At 41.4% G+C, this 18,401-nt stretch overlaps 2 protein-coding genes across 11 annotated transcripts in view; one reads left to right on the top strand and one right to left on the bottom strand.

The window, feature by feature from the left end:
* Positions 1–114: 114 nt before the first annotated feature.
* Positions 115–18,394, bottom strand: ATG4A (autophagy related 4A cysteine peptidase). 10 transcript variants are annotated; one of them, XM_006033569.2, is made up of 13 exons: positions 18,321–18,394; positions 15,927–15,998; positions 13,894–13,965; positions 11,988–12,086; positions 10,262–10,363; positions 9,502–9,574; positions 7,878–7,957; positions 6,693–6,880; positions 6,495–6,573; positions 4,902–5,047; positions 2,415–2,471; positions 1,321–1,432; positions 115–1,029 (listed from the first exon to the last, which is right to left on the bottom strand). In XM_006033569.2, exons 1-13 carry the CDS (start codon positions 18,328–18,330, stop codon positions 965–967), a joined length of 1,155 nt encoding a protein of 384 aa, XP_006033631.1. In that variant the 5' UTR covers positions 18,331–18,394; the 3' UTR covers positions 115–964. The 10 variants fall into 10 exon arrangements, with proteins under 10 accessions (XP_006033631.1, XP_025071179.1, XP_025071183.1 ...); XM_025215394.1 differs by having other exon boundaries at positions 18,069–18,389; XM_025215398.1 differs by lacking the exon at positions 13,894–13,965.
* The window catches only part of PSMD10 (proteasome 26S subunit, non-ATPase 10), a 19,427-nt gene continuing 5,950 nt past the window's right edge, over positions 4,925–18,401 (top strand). The window contains exons 1-2 of the mRNA XM_025215405.1: positions 4,925–5,055; positions 9,905–10,007. Of these exons, the coding sequence (XP_025071190.1) occupies positions 10,002–10,007 (6 nt within the window). The 5' untranslated portion in view covers positions 4,925–5,055; positions 9,905–10,001. The remainder of the gene's footprint in view (positions 5,056–9,904; positions 10,008–18,401) is intronic.

An 18,401-nucleotide genomic window follows, 5' to 3' on the forward strand; every position in this document is an offset into this window, starting at 1 on the left:
CTTGACAGGGTAACAAGGCAACTGAGTAATTTTTCCATGTGCAGATTTGAGACAACTCTTTTATGTATAGTCAGTTCAAGCAAATTCACAAAATATAGCAACATACAACCTATGAAAAGCTTAAGAAATTTATTAGATGCACAGAGAAAGTGCTGTAACACAAACTCATGTAAATCTATTTAAAAATAAATAAGATACTGTTAAACCACCCTTGACTCTTTTTAATTCTGAAACAAACAAATAAAAAAAAACAAACAACCTAACGTTTTAATGATTTAAGGTCAGGGTGAAATATCTCCTAACTATATAGCAGTGATCGTGATCCATACCAGCTAATAGAGTCTCCTGTTCCTTTTTCAGGTTTCTCAGAAACAGGAAAGCCATTGCAAAATGTATACATTAGACACAGTTCCTTTCACAGAAACATTTTTGTAATAAAGTGTGGTTGCTCAAATACATGTTAAAATATTTAACAAGGAAATAATCTTCTCCTGATCCAGTTGATCTTATAACAAGACAGCGTATTTAATCGTATGATGCAGCCCACAGGAGGGAACAAAAGTAAACATCCTCCCTTAGCGCAATACTGTTTTGTTTTAAAAGCTAAACTATTGCATTATAATATGAGAGCAAGAATACCCATTGGGACAATCCCTGCCTTCAAAGGTAGAGCCCAGTAATATACCACAGTCATTACTCTGATACCTTGATTTTGTCTTCATCTCAAAAGGTTCATTTCTCTTTGAATAAGATTCGCACTGGAAAGAGATTCTCTCTAAGCATCAGATTACAGGATCCATATCTTCTCTTTCCTTCTGGGGAAGATCTTCTTAGACCATTGTTGTCCGAGCTGTGGGTACTACTAAGATTTGTGCTCTGTCCTTAATTTCAGGCACTTTAGGGCTAAAATGGCTGTTTAAGTCAATATAATATGTTCAACACAGAAAAGTCATTACAGCTTCCTTCATACGCTCAGGATCTCAAATTCTTCCTCCAATTCAAATAGTTTATCAGTAGATTCAATGAGTTCTGCCAACAAAAATTAAAACAGCTGAATTCCAAAACGCACTTACTGCTTTTTACTTCGGAGGACTTTTTACGGCAAGATTTTGTAGGCCTGAACTACTCTTTGCTAGAAATCATATTTAACCTCCTCGTGACAACTGTCTGGAGCTCAAGTTACTAAAAGTATTAAAGAATACCACATCTTGTAAGAACCTGACGTTTAGCAAAATATAACTATTCCACCTTTGATTAGTTTTCATCCCAGTATAATGAGGAACATATTGCTAGAGTAGTACACTCAAGTTAGTACTGTACCTGCTCCTGTTGTCGTCACTTCTGGTTTAGTTGGAGGTATGAAAGGCGGCCAATGTGGTGGATGCTTCTGGACTAACTCAAACATCCGCAGACTCTGCTGCTTTAGAATCTCCTGGGAATAGAGCACTTTTTATTTTTAAAGATGCAGCAAATTAACAGAACTTCAGATACTAGAATTGACTGGTTAGTAAAAATTGCGAAATGGAAAACAAAAAAGGAAACCCAACCACGTTCTGCAGGTATGTGAGTTATAGTTTGTGATCCTCTTTAAGACTGCTGTTGTATGGTTCCATATGTAGTGACCTTCCCCAGTTAGAATCAGGCACAGAAGACCGATCTTTGCAAGCTGTCACAAGCTGTCAGCTGCGTTATAATTAGCTCTGAAATCAACACTAGCTATAATTGTTCATGAGCAGAAAACTGATAGGGATAGCATGAAATACATTCCTATCTTTTTAAATGGGAAAGAAATGGCTCCCAATTGGATTTTATGATCAAATGCATTTCTGAATGACAGGAGCAAGGGACAAACTTGGTAGCTCCAGAAGTTAATGGATTTTGAAGGATCATTTTTGTCCTATAGAGACTGGTTATTACTACAGCCAAATTCCACAGTCGTTCAGCCTGGAGAATAATGTCAAGCCTAATTTTAAAAAGTAATTAAAACAGTTTACAAATGTCTTCCTGGAGAAATCTTCAGCTGATTTTACAGATGTTTCCTGGGGTCTGAAGTCACTTGGTGTTTGGCTTTATAACATACCACAAACACACACCAGTGTCTTAAAAATGCAAGCGTTATCTCAAGTATTGGTCCTGCAAGAGTCTGAAAATCTTCAGCACCCACTAATTCAATGGGAGTTGAGGGACTTCCGTGCTTCACAGAATCAGGCCTATGCTACTCAATGAAGCATGTTACCTTTATGGTTAGACACCTAAACTAGACTTTCCACCTTAACTGTATTCTTCTGTCCCAAAGAAGGCATGTGACACATTTAAATACCATACACAGACATTTAAAGGGAAATTAACATTTTACCAAAACAATGTGTGCATACTTTGATGTGGATTGTATTAAGAAAACAATGCGTGATTACCTTTTGTACAAGACTACACCAGTTATCAAAGTCCTTCTCTTCTTTACAAAAGAAGCCCTGAGGGGAGAAAAGATACACTTCCATTTGCAAGTTGTAAGCAAACATGATATTAGCAAATAACATAGAATAGAGCTCATGTTCTGCCATAGCACATATGATCATTAGGTGCAAGATCCATGGTATGTAGGAGATTAGGGGACAGATCTTCAGTTGGTGCAGAATGGCAAAACAAAACACAAGGCAAGGGACGGACATGAACATGATGTTTACTGCTCTTCCTCTTGAACACAGCCTTTATTACCTCCCCTACTGCCCTGTCTTGTCTGTTTATATTATAAACTCTCTGGGGTCAAGACTAAACATGTTTGCAGGGTGCCTAGAATAGGGGCCCCACTCTTGATTTTAGGACCTTTATGTTCTACCATAATACAAATAATAGTAGCAGCCTCATTCAAGTCAATGGATGAGATTTACAACAGCTGTAAATCTGGCCGCAAGTTAAAACCTGCCGTAGGGTGAACTGCCATGTAAGTTACACTTTCAGGAAGGTGACTGCATTGTAAATTGTTGCTTAATATTAAATGGCATGACTGACTGCTTTGCCTTCTGGCTCATGTATTTGCATGGTTAATTATTAAGCAAATATTTTTCCAGTAAAAAGAGTAGGGTTACTAATAGTAGATATGCTAATAAGACATTTTTATATTTCAAAAAGGTTTAGAAATACTGGGCCCAGAGAAGAATTAGGAGTAACCCAAATGAAGTCAATGCTTGCAACTGAAGCATGCAAAATCAGAATTGGATTCCCCAGGCATCACAATATTCCTGTAGAGCAGGGGTGGGCAAAATTAATATCTATCTGTCTTTGGTTCCTCTCAAAAATGACAGAAACCAGGGGCAGTAGGACCCAGGGGAAGCCCGGCAGGTTCCCGCAACAGCAGGGCCCACTTGGCCGGCCCCCCCCCCCAGCCAGAAGTCCCAGCAGGGGCTTCTGGCCTGGGACCATGTGACTGCACCCTGCTAGAACCTCAGGTAAGGGGAGGGGGCAGGGAAGGAGCCTGGGGAAAAGCGGCCCCTCCCCTGCCCCGTGGCCAGCACGGGGCTGTGTGGAGCAGGCACAGGCAGCCCCAGGCAGGCTTTGAGCAGCTGCAATGTGGGGCACCAGCCACGGGGTGGGCGAGGGCCCGTTTTTCCCGCACTCAGCACCAGCTTCTAACATGCCCTCGCAGCCAGCCTGGGCCCCACACTGGCTCCGGGCTCACTCATTGGGGCTATGCTGCGGCGGCAGCAGCTGTGCCCCCCCCCCGCTTGCCTCATCAGGCAGTATTTGCTGCTGCTGCTGCCCGCCCAGAGCTTGTGTGCCGGGCAGCCCAGAGAGGCAGTGGCAAACACTACCCAGTACGGCAAGCAGGGGGGCCGCAGCTGCTGCGGTGCAGCTCCGGCGTGGGTCCCGGGCTGGCAGTGGGGGCAGGTTACAAGCTGGTGCCGAGCACAGGAAAAGCAGGCCCTTGCCCACCCCGTGGCCAGTGCCCCGCCCTGCAGCTGCTCACAGCCTGCCTGGGGCTGCCTGTGTCTGCTCAGGACAGCCCCACGTGGGCTGTGAGCAACTGCAGCAGGGAACACTGGCCGTGGGGTGAGGGAGGGGCCGCTTTTCCCCCCGCACTCAGCACCAGCTCGTTCCCTGCCAGGGAGCAGGGACTCTACGCTGCCCCCCACCTATCACGGGGCTGGGGGGGGGGTACTGGGAGTAAGCGGGTACACAGGGCACACATCGGTGTCCTGGGACCTGTGCCAGCGGGGCCCAGAGCAGGGCGGCAGGAGTACAGGGTCCTGGCCAGCACGGGCTCTATGGAGCCGGGCCAGCTCCCCCCTCTCCCTGATGCAGCCCAGTCCGGCTCCACACACCCCTGCCAGCCTGCACCCTGCTCTGGGCCCCACCGGTGCTGGCCCTGGCACACTGGTCCCAAGATGGTGACCAGGGGATAACCCCTCCTGTCAAGGGGTGGGGCTACCCATGCAGCCCTCGACAGCTTGCCAAAACTGGGTAAGCAGCCCTCCACCCAAAATAATTGCCAGTCCCTGTTGTAGAGTAAAATGCATTACTACTGCCAATAGCCCATTTAGGAATTTGTAAATGGAGGCACGAGAAAGATTAAATAATTGTTCAATTTGTCAGTGTGTAGATGGCAATGATTGGGTAGAACCCAGGAATGGACCCCGGTTAAATTCCTTGTTTCAGCTGTTACACAGCAAGACCTTTTAAACTAAATTAATTAGCCACCCCCACTATCACTATTTAGCTACCTACCAGAGGTTATATTCATGTAATCTGAGCAGAGTCTTCATAATCTACCACTAAGACTAATTTATAACTATTAGAAGCTTCTTTGCAGGAACAGTTCTGCCCAAGGAAGTACAAAACTACCTTTACAACTATTTAGGTAGCACTTTGCAATAGTTCATACTGCATTTCTTTTTAACACCTACTAAAGCTACAGAGGGATCCAAATTCATGATCTTCATTCGATGTGGGGCTTGCTGACAATGGAAGCTCTGGTCATCAACCATGCCATTTTCCTCTGAATCTACAAAAATCTGAGTGGTGTGAGGGTCCAGATAGATCAGCTCATTACCTGTACAGGTAAAATACATGTTTATTAACAAAGTTAAATTTCATAACCTCTTAGACTGGATGTATAAGGTAGAAGTTAGACTGCCACCATGCTTAAGACTGTCTAGTCTGCTTGCTGGTTATAAAAATGGTAAATTCTAGAGGTAAAATATCTGGGGTAGCTTGCAGTAATGTTTAAGCTTTTTGCTCTGATCCCCGTTTCATCACTTGTCTTCTACATTATGTACTTTGCCATTATTTCTTGAGATCAAACATAACATTTAAGGTTTTACAGTATAAGTTCAAACATTGTACAGATCACAAGATCCAAGTGACCACAAATCAGTTGGACTTTTTTTTTTCTTAATCTGGCTCTCATGGATTGGTTCAATGAAACCTGACTAAATGTACTCCTAGTTTTATTTAAAACACAAAACAAGTACATGGGTCACAAATGCAATAAGAAGAGTCAATTTTAGGTAGGATTTCAAGAAAGGTATTCTAGTATTAAATATTATAATAGGCAAAGGGAGGACAGATGCAAAGCCAGTGTCAAAATACAATTAAAATCTAGAAAAGTTAGAGGAGTGAAGAGAAATTGAGATAAATACCAAGTTAATCTGGAGGTACAGGAACCAGTTAGTCAGGTAAAGGAGGGCAGGCTTTAAAGCAGTGTTTTTCAACTTATGGGTCATGTCCAAAAGTAGGTTGCAAGAATATATGAAAGGGTCATGAACAAACTTAAAAATGGAGCAACGAACTTTAAAAATGGATTCTCTTTTAAAGGGGAAAAATGTGGGAAACCATAGCTTTTCCCTTGGAGGCTGTCAGAATTCCTGCCTGCAAGGGGCTGCTTGGGGCCCCCCACACACCCACCCCCTTTCCCACGCACTGGGGGGCTGGGGCTTGGGTCAAGACTGGCCATTGATGTTTACAAATGGGTCCTGGTACAAAAAAGTTTGAGAACCACTGCTTTAAGGCATGTAAGCTGCTCTCTGATAACTGCCTGACACAAGCTAACCCCAGTAGCAGATGTTAGCAGGTAATAACATGACCACTGAGTTACCACAGAGGAGTTGATGCACTGTAAAATCCAGCTCTCCTTCACCCTGTGGTAATGTGTTCATATACTCATGCCGTAAGTTCACTTTTAAGAAATATGAAACAACAGAACAAAAAATAAGGTTCTTGATTTTAGAAACAATACTAGATGACAGTACTGATAGTTGTCTATATGCTTGCTGAATGATATTCAGCTATTCCTGATATGTTGCTCTTGTTTACATAATTACTTATTTCTTCAAGGGCTTCATGTTACCCTTTCCTCTGCTATACAAGATCAGACTACAGCATTCTGGAAACTTTATTATATTTCCTGCAAGCCTCATGTTCCAACTGTCTGCAATTTTTTTCAGCCAAGAACTGTTCCCTTAACTGATTATGGATAAGTAGGTGGGCTGTTTTCTTACCTAAAAATCCTATGAAATAATAGGCATTATTTGGCTTCCCTCCTAATGCTCCCAAGGACTGTGGCATCTTAAAACATTCCTGGAGATTTAAAATGAAAAACATAACGTTTTAGTTGTGCCATGCTTGTTACCACCGGTATCTGAACTAGTATGTAAATGATAAGCAGGGTAACCATGATTTTACTGGTATCAGCTTACTTTAAATGCTTCAATATAAATTGGATTGATGTGATTTATCCCCAGTCGTAGAGGTATAATAAGCAAGAGGGGTTTCCAGCCTGAGCAGAACCCTGCTGTGTTCTTGTTTCGGCCAAGAGCACTTCTGTGTGAGTGCATACTGCCATATGCAGCACTGCTGCTCTGAGGAGGGGACCAGCACATTTTCTCTGTGGGAGTGAAAAGAAGAGACCTGTCAATGCACTATGGACTACACAGCTGATGTTTCATGGAATGTCAATCTACTTTTTTAGAGATCTAGTTTTAAAATGACAGGACTAAGGCATGGAAGTTGTGGATGTATTATTAGCATAGGTAATCCTAGTAACCTGCATATGGTGCCAAGTTCCAGGGAGACATCAGTATTTAGGTAAATGACAGAGATGAAAGTTTACCACGTGAATTTCACAGATTCTTTTACATAAATGACAGTAAACTTAATCTATGAGAATGCTGTCAAGGAAATTAAATAGCATATAAAACACCATTAGGAATCCCTCAAGCTGCTGTCTATTAGACATAAGCACAAAATAAATGTTTTGTTGGACAATAGTAAAAGCTGGCTATAGCCTGACAAAGGGTTTTTGAACCCGAAAGCTTGCTTAATAACTATTCTCCAACTATTTGGGTTGGTCTAATAAAAGATATCAAATTCACCCAAGGAACCTTGTCTGGCTATAACTAATACCATTTTTAAACCATTTAAATCTGAAAATAAATAATGACAATGTGCTTATCAATTGCATATTATCTGTCTTTCCTTTTACCTGAGAAAATGGATAATTTTGGCAAATTTAATGTTAAAAACAATTAGTTGTTTCTACATCCCATCTATAGTGGTGGGAACAGAGTTTAGGTAGATCTGTGCTAATAAAGTATCCTACCAAAGTGGAGTAGTGCTCATAAATTCTAAACTATACTGTCTGTAACCTGTCCTACTGGTCAAGAAAGAAGTGCGTGCTAAACTTACCAAAAATGTCTAAACTTACTCTGCACCAACTGTTTTTTAATACCCCAAACATATGAGCTCTCCCTTTATTTCTCATCTGTGGACTGTCCCAATTAATATTATACAATCTTGGAAATATTTTTGTTTGTGACTATCTTCTTGGGGTGATTTAGGCAAACTGACACTTGTTACAATGAGAACAAATGTAAGTAACTTACTGATGTCTTCAATGACCACTGTGTTATCCATGGACACATAAACTGCTAAGGAATTCCATTCATCAAATAGAGCAAGCTTTCTGGAAAACGGTAAGACAATACTTTAACTGGCTTAAAGACTACCGTCATTCAGAAACCCAAAGCGTAGCTTGATGCTTTGTCAGTGGGGGCCAGCCTTTTTAGCAGACATACCCCAAATTAGTCCTAAACCCTCCCTGAGTGCCACTCTGATTCCCTTCCTTTGACCAATCTGCTGCTGTGCTACCTGTCCCCTCTTGGATCTGCCGCATGTCACACAGAGGCTGCCTCTGCCACTTGCATGCTGCAGGTTGGCCACCCAGCTTTATGTTATTAGATGGCTCTTAAATAAAACAAAATGTAACTGCTTGTTACAAAAACATTAACTAAATTTAACTCAAAGTAACAATGTTATAATTACATAAGACAAATCAAGATATGGCAAGGAAAAAGAAGGAAAAGAGTTGAAGGCTTCCTTTTCCTCAATCTGAGGGTGTTCAACAACATCTCTTACCACTAAGATTCAAGAAGAGGTTACTGGGAGTGCCCCAGTCAGACTGTCCTACTAGGGCACTCTTGAGACTGGGGAGAGGAGGCACCTCAAGCTGAAGACAGAATTAAGCCAACTCTTCCATTTCCTGCACAAATGTTCTAATAACCACTTTACTGTATAAAACAATATATTCTGTAATATATATTATGCAAAAGCTGAGCACCTCCTCAGGTAGCCAACTTTTGAAAGAGAGTGGTCACAACTGCACTTTATCAAAGGCCTAATCCTGTGGGTGCCAGATCAGGCACTACAAGAGAATTAGGTATTCTTCCACCTAGTTTCTGGATCCCATTCAGACCTAGGCAGAAACTAAGGGCCAAACTGCTTAGATTGGGGTGGTTCTGGCATGTGTAGAAGCAGGACTCAAGGCATGTTAAAGTCAAACATTATGGCACATGGCAGCTTTAGGTAGTGGATAAACAGCAGGTGCTGGATACCAGTTTAGGACCTGGGCATAACTGAAGAGCCAAATCCTTTTGTGTTCAGCCTCAACTGTGTAACAAAACCCAGCCCCAGGCCAAATGAGGAATGGGAAACTAAGGCGTAACAGTCATCATTCTGGGTCCTATATGTTGTTTTGTGTGGTGCAAATGAACATCCCTTAAACCAATTTATTTTCTATATGGGACTCTTAAGATATAAACCACTGTGCAAGTTTTATTATTAAATGCTAAAGTGGTTAAAATTTATTCTACCACTCTATGCTGCCAATAAAAAAAAAAGTTTGTTTTCAATATTTTCAAAACTTCAGATTTATTATGCTAGATAAGATTTTTAATACAAAACTTCAGAAAAAGATTGCATTTCTAGGATGTATCTCTGATTTAGGGATTAGTTCTAGAATGTCATGATGTTTAATGCCAGCAGTGCACCCGTCTGAAATGTGATCTATGTTTCAAATATGCATTGTATACAATGGGGTAAAAGCAATCCAGTCACTGTTCACTTAAGACACTGTAGATGGCTTAATTGAACTCCTCCAAACTACTGAACATTCAGATCTGGAGATTCCCTTGCTGCTTCTGGGTAAACGTATATGCATGTTTTACTTACTTTAGCACTTGTGCAACTGTATTTGGTCCAAACCATTCTCCAATTGACTTCCCCTCTCCTACACCCATCTGTGCTATGGTTATTAGAAAGTGCACACACAAAAAAGAAAAAAATAAATCAGCTGATAATATATATTTGATAGGCATCCTATTAGAATCTCAGGGTCTTTATAGACATACTCTGGGAGGTGGGGGGGGGGGGGGGGGGGGGATGCACATAATGGTGGAGTACATTCACCAGACTCAATTAATCGAGTCCGCTCCCATGTGCTGGATTTACAGCACATGGGAGCAGCCTCTCTGCATGTGTGTAAGTGCCCTCACTGCCTATATTTTGGAGCCACTGCAAAATATATTTACTTATAATCCTATTACTGATATGTTGTGTTCTTTTTTTACTCCAGCACTGAAGACTTGTTTCCTTAGTTGACAAGACGACTACCCTTCATTTTGACTACTGGCTCCTGGTACTAAGAGCTACAATCCAGTAACAGAGATTCAATGCTGGTAAGCACTAATTTAATATTATGAAGTTTAGTTCCCAAGAACTAGTTCCTATTTCTATTGTACATGACAGTTAGATCCAAGTTAAATATTTTTATATTATAATATGTATTTATATGCACTGAATCTTCTATAGTATTTATCCACTTTGTTTTACTAGACCTTCTTTTAAAATAGTAAGTGAATGACAATATAAATTAATTAAGCTCCAATGCTGGTAACTTTAGAGGAAAAAAGCTAATTGTAACTACCCTTACCCATTTGGTGGATGGAATAACAGCAATCTTTTCTGTCTAGGAAGCACTGCAAGATCTTATGATATTCTTCAGGTTGCCTTCTGTGTTTTTCCCATTGCCAATCTTGCAGAGAAAAGTTAAATGCAAATTTAAAAAGTACTCCATTTTTTCTATTGCTGTCATGTTGTTTTGATATTACATAGAAAACAGGTATCTGTATAATTCATCTATGACTAAGTATATTTAAACAATTTCTGGAAATCACTGATTGTCATTTTAAACCATACACAGTTTATCATTGTGGTATAGACACTGAAAGCTGGTAAAAGAGGGTAAAAATATCATAAAAGCCACATTACAGCAGGTCACTGCAGCCAGAAAATTAGATCCTACCAATGACATCAACGTGCTACTCTACCAAATATTTTCGGATATACTTTTGAAAAAGAAATGGAAGAGTACTGCAGAACAAACTACAAACACACCACTGGCTCCTCTGCATAGCAAACCTTTCATAGCTGAGTACCTGCACAGGCTGTTTTGCAGGACCCCTGGACAGTGAGACTTAAGCATTCCTTTCAGCAGTATACATTACTTACAGATAATACAAATTATGTTTTGCAATCATTTTAAAAAAAGGGGAAGAGGAAATCATGAGTACTGTTCTACTTACTATGCTGTACTGAGATCCTCCACACTGTACATTGCAAAAAGCTAGGAAGTTTACAATCATCACGTTACAGGATTGATCAAGTTGAAACTAGAGGTGCACGAATAAAGATTTTCTTGGCCAATACCAACGGCCAATTATTAACCAGTCATATTGACCAATACTGATCAGATATCCGATTTACAAGAATGTAGCCTGGCAGCTTGGAAAGAAGTGTCCTACCAGTAAGTCTATGGAAGGGAAGGGGCAGATAGCAGGGGAGGGAGGGGAATGGACAGATGGAGGATCCCACAGGGAGGGAGGGAGAGAGAGTGGGGCAGATGCTGCCCAACCAGGGCGGTGAATGCAAGTTCGGGGCATGGGGCGGAGCCGCAGGCACCTTGTCTGAGGGGCACTGCACTCTGCTGCAGTTGAACCTGCCCCACTGGGAAGAGGTGTAGCCACTGGCCCTGAGCCCACAGCAGGCAGCCCATTCTTGTCCTGCACAAAAATGGGGGGGTGGCGCAGCACATGCCCACCATGGGGGTGCACACAGCAGCAGGGAGCCGCCCTCCCTCCCCATCCTCCACCATGCCCCTGAATGAGCTTCCATCCTGTGCCCAGTCCTGGCTGGGCAGTGCTTGCACCTGCCCCTGTCCCACTCCTTCCCTCTTTCACTGTGAAGGGCCTTGATCTGCCCTCGTTCCCCCCGCCAGGCTTACCAGCAGGACACTGCTCTCCAAGCTGCTGGGCTGCATCCCTGGCTGTGAGCATAAGGCAGCAATGTGCATACACATGGCATTTTTGGTGACATTATCAACCAAAAATAGCCTATAACGTTAATTTTCCTGTTATCGGTGCTGATCCGATATGCGACTGATATATCAGTGCACCTCAGGTTGAAACGGAAGTTTTCACCCCTCCAGTTTACACCACTTTGTGGTGCTAGGTCAGAAGGATACATGCAGTTCAGCAGTGATTTCTACCAGCCACTCTAAAGCTTTTGTACTTGGCTTGTCTGAAGAGCTACACCATGGTTAAATGCTAATCAAACAACATGAAGCCTCCTAACTCTTTACAAAGTAACAGTACACTTACCCCTTCCTAAATGCCTGCAGATCAAGGCCTGCGCCAGCATCATCTGCCCACATCGTAGCATGCATCCCCAGCCAGCATCAGATGAAGGACCAGTACCTCCTATTAGCAAGAGTTGTTACACTTAATATGGGTTCTTGGTTGAAATTAGCACCACAGAAAATCAAAGTGTTGAAATCTAGATAGAGTTGAAATCTTTAACAAGTCAAGTGCCCTGTGGATGAAGAGAAATAACTGAGCATGAAAGATTTTTATCAACGCCCTATGTTCTAGATCAGGGGTGGGCAAAATGTGGCCCATGGGCCAGATGTGGCCTGCCAGGCCATTTTATCCGGCCCACGGGGCCCCTAAAAATTTTAGAAAATTAATGTTTTCCTGCCCCTGGCTGCCTGTCATGCGGCCCTCGATGGCCTGCCAAAACTCAGTAAGCGGCCCTCCGCCCAAAATAATTGCCTGCCCCTGTTCTAGATGCACATTTGGGATTTATAACAGTGCAGATATCTGTACAGTGCTGATTGTTAATTCAACAGCAGCAGAGTTCTTAGTATAACACAAGACAGAAGGCAAAGAATTAATGATCCCATAAAAATCATTACCAAGTTCAAATGGACAAGCCTATACGCAGATTTCTCTCTGCACTGTGAGAAGCCAGGCCTAAACTCTGCAGCACCAAAATGCCCATACGATTGCAAACTGCAAAGTCTGAGGTATTTCTAGTGAAATTTAAAGAGAACCACCTCTCCTTTATTTAAGAAATGTGTTGGTTAATTTAAACAGCACTGTAATCACCATACTTTGATATTAAACAACATATTTTGTATTCTTGTCATCTTTTCATTTTCCAGTAAATCACAGTTTTGCACTATTAACATGTCATTTAATTGAAGTTATAAATGTGGAAGTTGGAGGCTTTAGTGGCTAGGTAGGAAGGTAAACACAGATGTTGGTAGCTGAGGAAACAATGAACACAGTTTGAGATTGTGAGCTAAAAATACTGTCCAGTCTATCGAGATAATATGGAAGTTAACACCTCTCCAAACTATTGTTTTAGATTGTAAACTGCAGGAAGACATTTTATGCTAGTTTGTTTTAGGGTTCTTCATAGTCATAGGGGCTAGAAATCATTTGATTCTTGAGCACAATTCTCCATCAGGAAGTGAATTCCATATCAGATTCTAAGAATTTCCTTTTCCTGTTTGCATTTAATATAGTTGTTCATGGAAGAAACAAGATGTTCTGTCCTGCAACCTGAAGCAATCTCTCAACAGAGAGCAGAGAACAGAAAAATAGTGAAAGCATATTTGATACTTCTCACCAATTGACCATCACAAACCATGTGGCAAAATAGTACTTTCTAATATGCCTGCAAACAAACAGTCTTGTTAACTAATACTAACTGTGATGGTGGTTTTTGCATTTGCAGTCAAAACCAAAAGAATAAAATACTTTGATCTGTACTATTTTTAGCTGGATTTAAACTAGTACGCTAAAAGCAAAGGTTCTATATAACATAATAAAGCCCATACCCCATCCATTCTACCAATCAAGAACTTTGATGAGAATTTAGGAAATAGTTTCCATTTAACAATACAGTTTATAAATAGTTTTTTTTAAGTCATCTTTAGAATGTGTAAGTAAACCGATTAAACTTAGTTCTTATACAACAAACCTCTTGTTAACCACCAATTCCTTTAGGAAATAGTCACAAGTATTTTCAATTGCTACAATAAGTTTACCTGACCAAATTATCTGCAGTTATAAGTTATTTACTTTTTGCCTGAACAGTACAGTAATATTACCAAGTGCTTTAATGCATTAGGTATCACTTTTAAATTCAAAATGGTTCAACTCCCCTTCTTCCTCCATAATTTTCTTTTCTAAGACAACAGTGCACTAAAGGTATACGCACCAATAGGTGAAAACTTTCTTCTATATGTAAACCAGAGACGAGCACTTATATCCAATAATAATTTTGATTTGTCTGGAATTAAAAAAGAAACAGTATTGAAGTATCCAGTTCTAACAGCAAAACTCTTTGCATTAACTCTCTTGTTAACCCTCCTAACATACACTTGTCTTCAAATCCAAAGATAAAAACTTGGCAAATGCACAAAAATGTTAAGTACTTTTTCAGATACTAATTATCCAAAGTTCATTGGTTAATGGTGAAGGAATTATAAACCATCAAAGATTAAGACAGACAGACTTCTGTTTTGGATATATAAACTCAGCTTGAGTTTATTTATCCAGAATTACCTCCTTTCCCAACAAGGATAAATGTGAAAGAACTTTCCAGCAGACACTTCCTCTGCCTGAAGGGTGTTTGTACCTGAAAACTTGAAAAGAAGTATTTTCCAACTATTTTAGTTGGTCTAATAAAAGATATCAGATTTACCCAATGAACCTTATCTGCCTATGTACTTAGACCAACACAGCTACAACCAACACCCCAAAGATGGGTCCGATCATAGACTGTGATCGGACCCATAGTCAGAAGCATGTACTAGCAGTGAGTCAGAACGACCCAGCTTAGGACCTAGCTGCTGCTACCATCACCACTAGACAAAGTTTAGCGAGTGCTCACTGTATGCTATCTAGCATTCAGGAGGCCAATATAACTTAATAGACAAAATAAATAATAGCGATAACCAAATCACCAGTACAACTGCTATCTAAATCCTCTAACGCAGTAGTTTATCAGGCTCTGTGTATTCCACGTTCTGAACACAATCTTTCTTGTTTAAAAGAAAAAAGGGAAGGGAAAGGTGGCCTTCATCTTTGACCTTTAACATGACAGTCAATGAACTACCCAGAGCAAAAAGACTAAACAAGAAGAGAATATTTTGCAGAGCATTAAAAAAACCTCAAGCTGTATGTGGAATCATAAAACATCCCCTACCTAATGCCACAGTATTCTTATCAAATGTCTTATTTGAACCCACAGCATTTCTAAAAAAATACAGTCTCTCTACAAATTTCCTGGATTCCCCCAAGGTACTAAAAAAATCTTGAGGACTCTAGTATTTGCTGCCTTTACTCTCAGTCTTAAACTCGGATCAGTCCAACTCATTCTTCTATTCATCCTCTTTTCCAACCACAGTTCTATAGAGTACCCCTAGTTTCCATCAACACCACTCCAGAACTGATTGTTTGTACGTCATAAGTGCAACAAAAGGAAATACCTTTTTCTCCCCACCTGGAGCAAATCCCAGCTTTGAAATCTTGCCTTCTATGACACTGTGCTACAATTACGCTGCATGGCCAGGTTCGCAATTAAATATTTATTTGCATGTTGGTAAAATACATTCTCAAAGTAAATTTCTGTTATCTTTAACCCTTAAAGTCAATTTCCTCAGAGATTTTGATATTGTAAGAAATGGGACTGATAGCACAGTGAATTAGACAGCACTGGAACTACTGTGCAGGCTTAAGGGTACTGGAGACCAAAAAACTGACTGTGTGCTATGTGCATATACTTTATATTTTTAAAGATTTAACTGATTACTGCTTTAAATTAAACTACAGTATGCACTCTGCAGGGTTCCTCACAAGACAATTTAAATGTTTTAAATAAATACGAAAATGTCATGGAAGAATGTTTTCCTCCCAGAGAATAAACAGTATCCTTGATAGTAAACATCCCTAGAAAGACAGCTCTTTATTCCTTGCATGTTTGATGGCTAGAAATAACGAGCATAATGTATAAGGTGCCTTCAGCACAAGAGTGCCTGCTCTGCAGAAGCTGAGAGATGCCACACTTCCTACACTGGTGAATTTTCGACCAGGTAATTTCACACTGGGTGTGTCCATGACTGCGTACAATGGGGCTGCTTTCTAAGAAATGTATTCTCTGCTCACCACAGTACTTCATGTAGGTGGAATTCTGTAGCTCATAAACCATAAAACCTGTATTTTACAGAATGGTTTTCATTATACACATACCTGCTTTAAGGTGGTGTTGTTTCCCCAAGATCCATACTGGCTCATCTGTTTCTGGAAATTCTTCTAGGAAGTCTGATAAGACAGTGATCTTGTTTTCACATTTGGATAAAACTGAATAGTAACAGAAAATTCAAACTCCATTTTGCTCGGTTTACCCTTTCGGGATTCTTATACAACTAGTCCATTTCTTGGATTTCCTGAGCTATGCTTTATTCTGGCAGCAGAATTTAATGCGTCTTCCCTTCACATGAAGCATTGCCATTGTGAGGGCACAAGGTTTTTCTGCGTCATATACTGATCCTCAAGAAGCTCCAAGAGATAAGTACAGCTGATACCTTGACCCTAGGAAGCCTAACTGAAGTCAGTGAGACTTTGCCACTGACTCCACTAGGCTAAGGTTTTCATCCTAAAAGTATGAGACAAGGGTAGAATGATAGGCATCAATCCTGCATTAATGTGACTGCTTAACTTTAAGTAGAGATTCCCACTCATTTCAGTAGCACTACTTGAGCTGACTGTGAAGCACATGCTAAATGTTAGGAAGACTAGGACCTTGGTCTGCTAACTAGAGATATGAAGCATATGATTTGAATTTTAGGCTTCAGAGTAAAAATTGTGATTTTAGAAGTAAAATAAGACCTACCTATTCTAAAAATAAACAATGATTACTAATACTGGTAGAAATAGAAGTTAATTCTGTTAGTAAAGGTTGCTGAATAGTTCTTCAGCTGTCCATTTTTCCTTTAAACTGCAGAAATTTGAGAAATATATAAAGGAACTAATGCTTTAATAGTAAACTATAAACATATTTATAATGTACATATTTTAGAAATTATACATGATAAGAGATCCATAGGTTCCCATTGGGAAGGGGACTGCATTTGTACAGATACAGTTCCTGTCCCAGGAAGCTTACAATCTGACCTCAATCCTGAAAAGATTTATGTCAATATATAATGGGTCTACTTGTGTGTCAGGTACTTGTATATCTTCATGTCCTCCTCTTGCTCTAGAATAATTTAATGAAATCATGTAGTGGAATAAAAGAGGCACTGGTGTGTTATGAAATTGTGTATGATGATGATGATGATGAAGTTGATGTTCTGAACACAATTAAGACCCTTAAATTAAATGGGGATTATTCAGACTTCAGGTCCAAAATGTAGGTTCTGTTCTGATAAAAAAATAATTTAAAAAGGTACCTTTATCAAAGGTAATATTAATATAAATTTTCAAGACATCTTTAAGCTTCAAGAAAGGGTAGTACACTATTTAAGCATATGTTAAAAAGTTTGAAAAGCAAACAGTGCACCATTGCATTACCACCTGAGAAGCAGAAGCTGAAAATGAATATATTCAGAAAAAAAACACAACAGGTTTTGTTGTTCAACATGAGCAAAGGGCAGCAGTGAGTGGTGTAAAGAATGAAATGCACTGGGACAGGTACCCAGAGAGGTTGTGGGATTTCCAGCCTTGGAGGCTTTTAAGACTGGGGTAGACAAGGGACTGATCTAGTTGGGGCTGGTCCTGCTTTGAGCAGGGGCGTGGACTAGATGTGACCTCATTGTTTACGATTCTATGAAAATTGTTTCATTATAACTGTGTTAGATCAACCTATAAAGCATTTCACCAAAACTCTCCTCGGATTGGGGAATATTAACTCTAGGCACTCAGGCACCATACATCTTTTCTAATAAATTAACAGTTGTAAAGCAGCACACTTCAACTGTAAGTACGGCGTGTTATGAAAGCGTCTCTGTTTATAATACATCCTGCATCGGTCATGCCAGTTGCTCCACAATTTATTTTGCATTCGTTTAATATACTCTACGCAACCTAGGGATCCAGGTTGTAGCCGTACAGGTCTGTAACCCAATGCCTGCAAACGCTCCCTTCACCTTTTTACAACTGAACTGAGGTCACCCGACCCCTTCCTTTCCTTCACATCTCCTCCCCAAACCAGTGCTCGCCCCTAGGACAGCTCCAGCCTTTGGATTTCCCTACGGAGAAAAGAGTTACTGCAGCCACTTGCTTTCTTGCACCCCCTGGTCCTGGTCCCAGGGCGGCGCTGCAGGAGATGCCCTGCCCTGCCCTGCCCTGCCCTGCCCAGCCACCCGAGCCCAAGCAGCGCGGGCGCCTCACCCCGTCTCGGGGGCAGGAGCCCAGCTCCAAGCCGGCGGAGGCGGAGAGCACAGGCCCGCGCTGAGGAGAAGGCGATACGCGGCGCTCTTCCCCGCACAGTGCCCGGGCAAGAAGTTGCGCGTGCGCGGAGGCGGCGGCGGCCGGGCCCGTTGTTCCGCGGCGGCCCCAGGAGGCAGCGCGGGGGCTCCGCGACACTGCACTGGGGCGACAAGCGGCACTGAGGGCGGCGGGGCCCGCTTCCTCCCCCCTCACCTGACTCCATCCTCCCGCGGGCGCCGTCACCATCCTCTTCCGCGCCCGCCGTGCTCACGACAGGCGGCTCGGGGCCGCACG

The sequence above is a fragment of the Alligator sinensis genome, unplaced genomic scaffold, assembly GCF_000455745.1.
Source record: "Alligator sinensis unplaced genomic scaffold, ASM45574v1 scaffold646_1, whole genome shotgun sequence".
Classification (NCBI taxonomy): domain Eukaryota; kingdom Metazoa; phylum Chordata; order Crocodylia; family Alligatoridae; genus Alligator; species Alligator sinensis.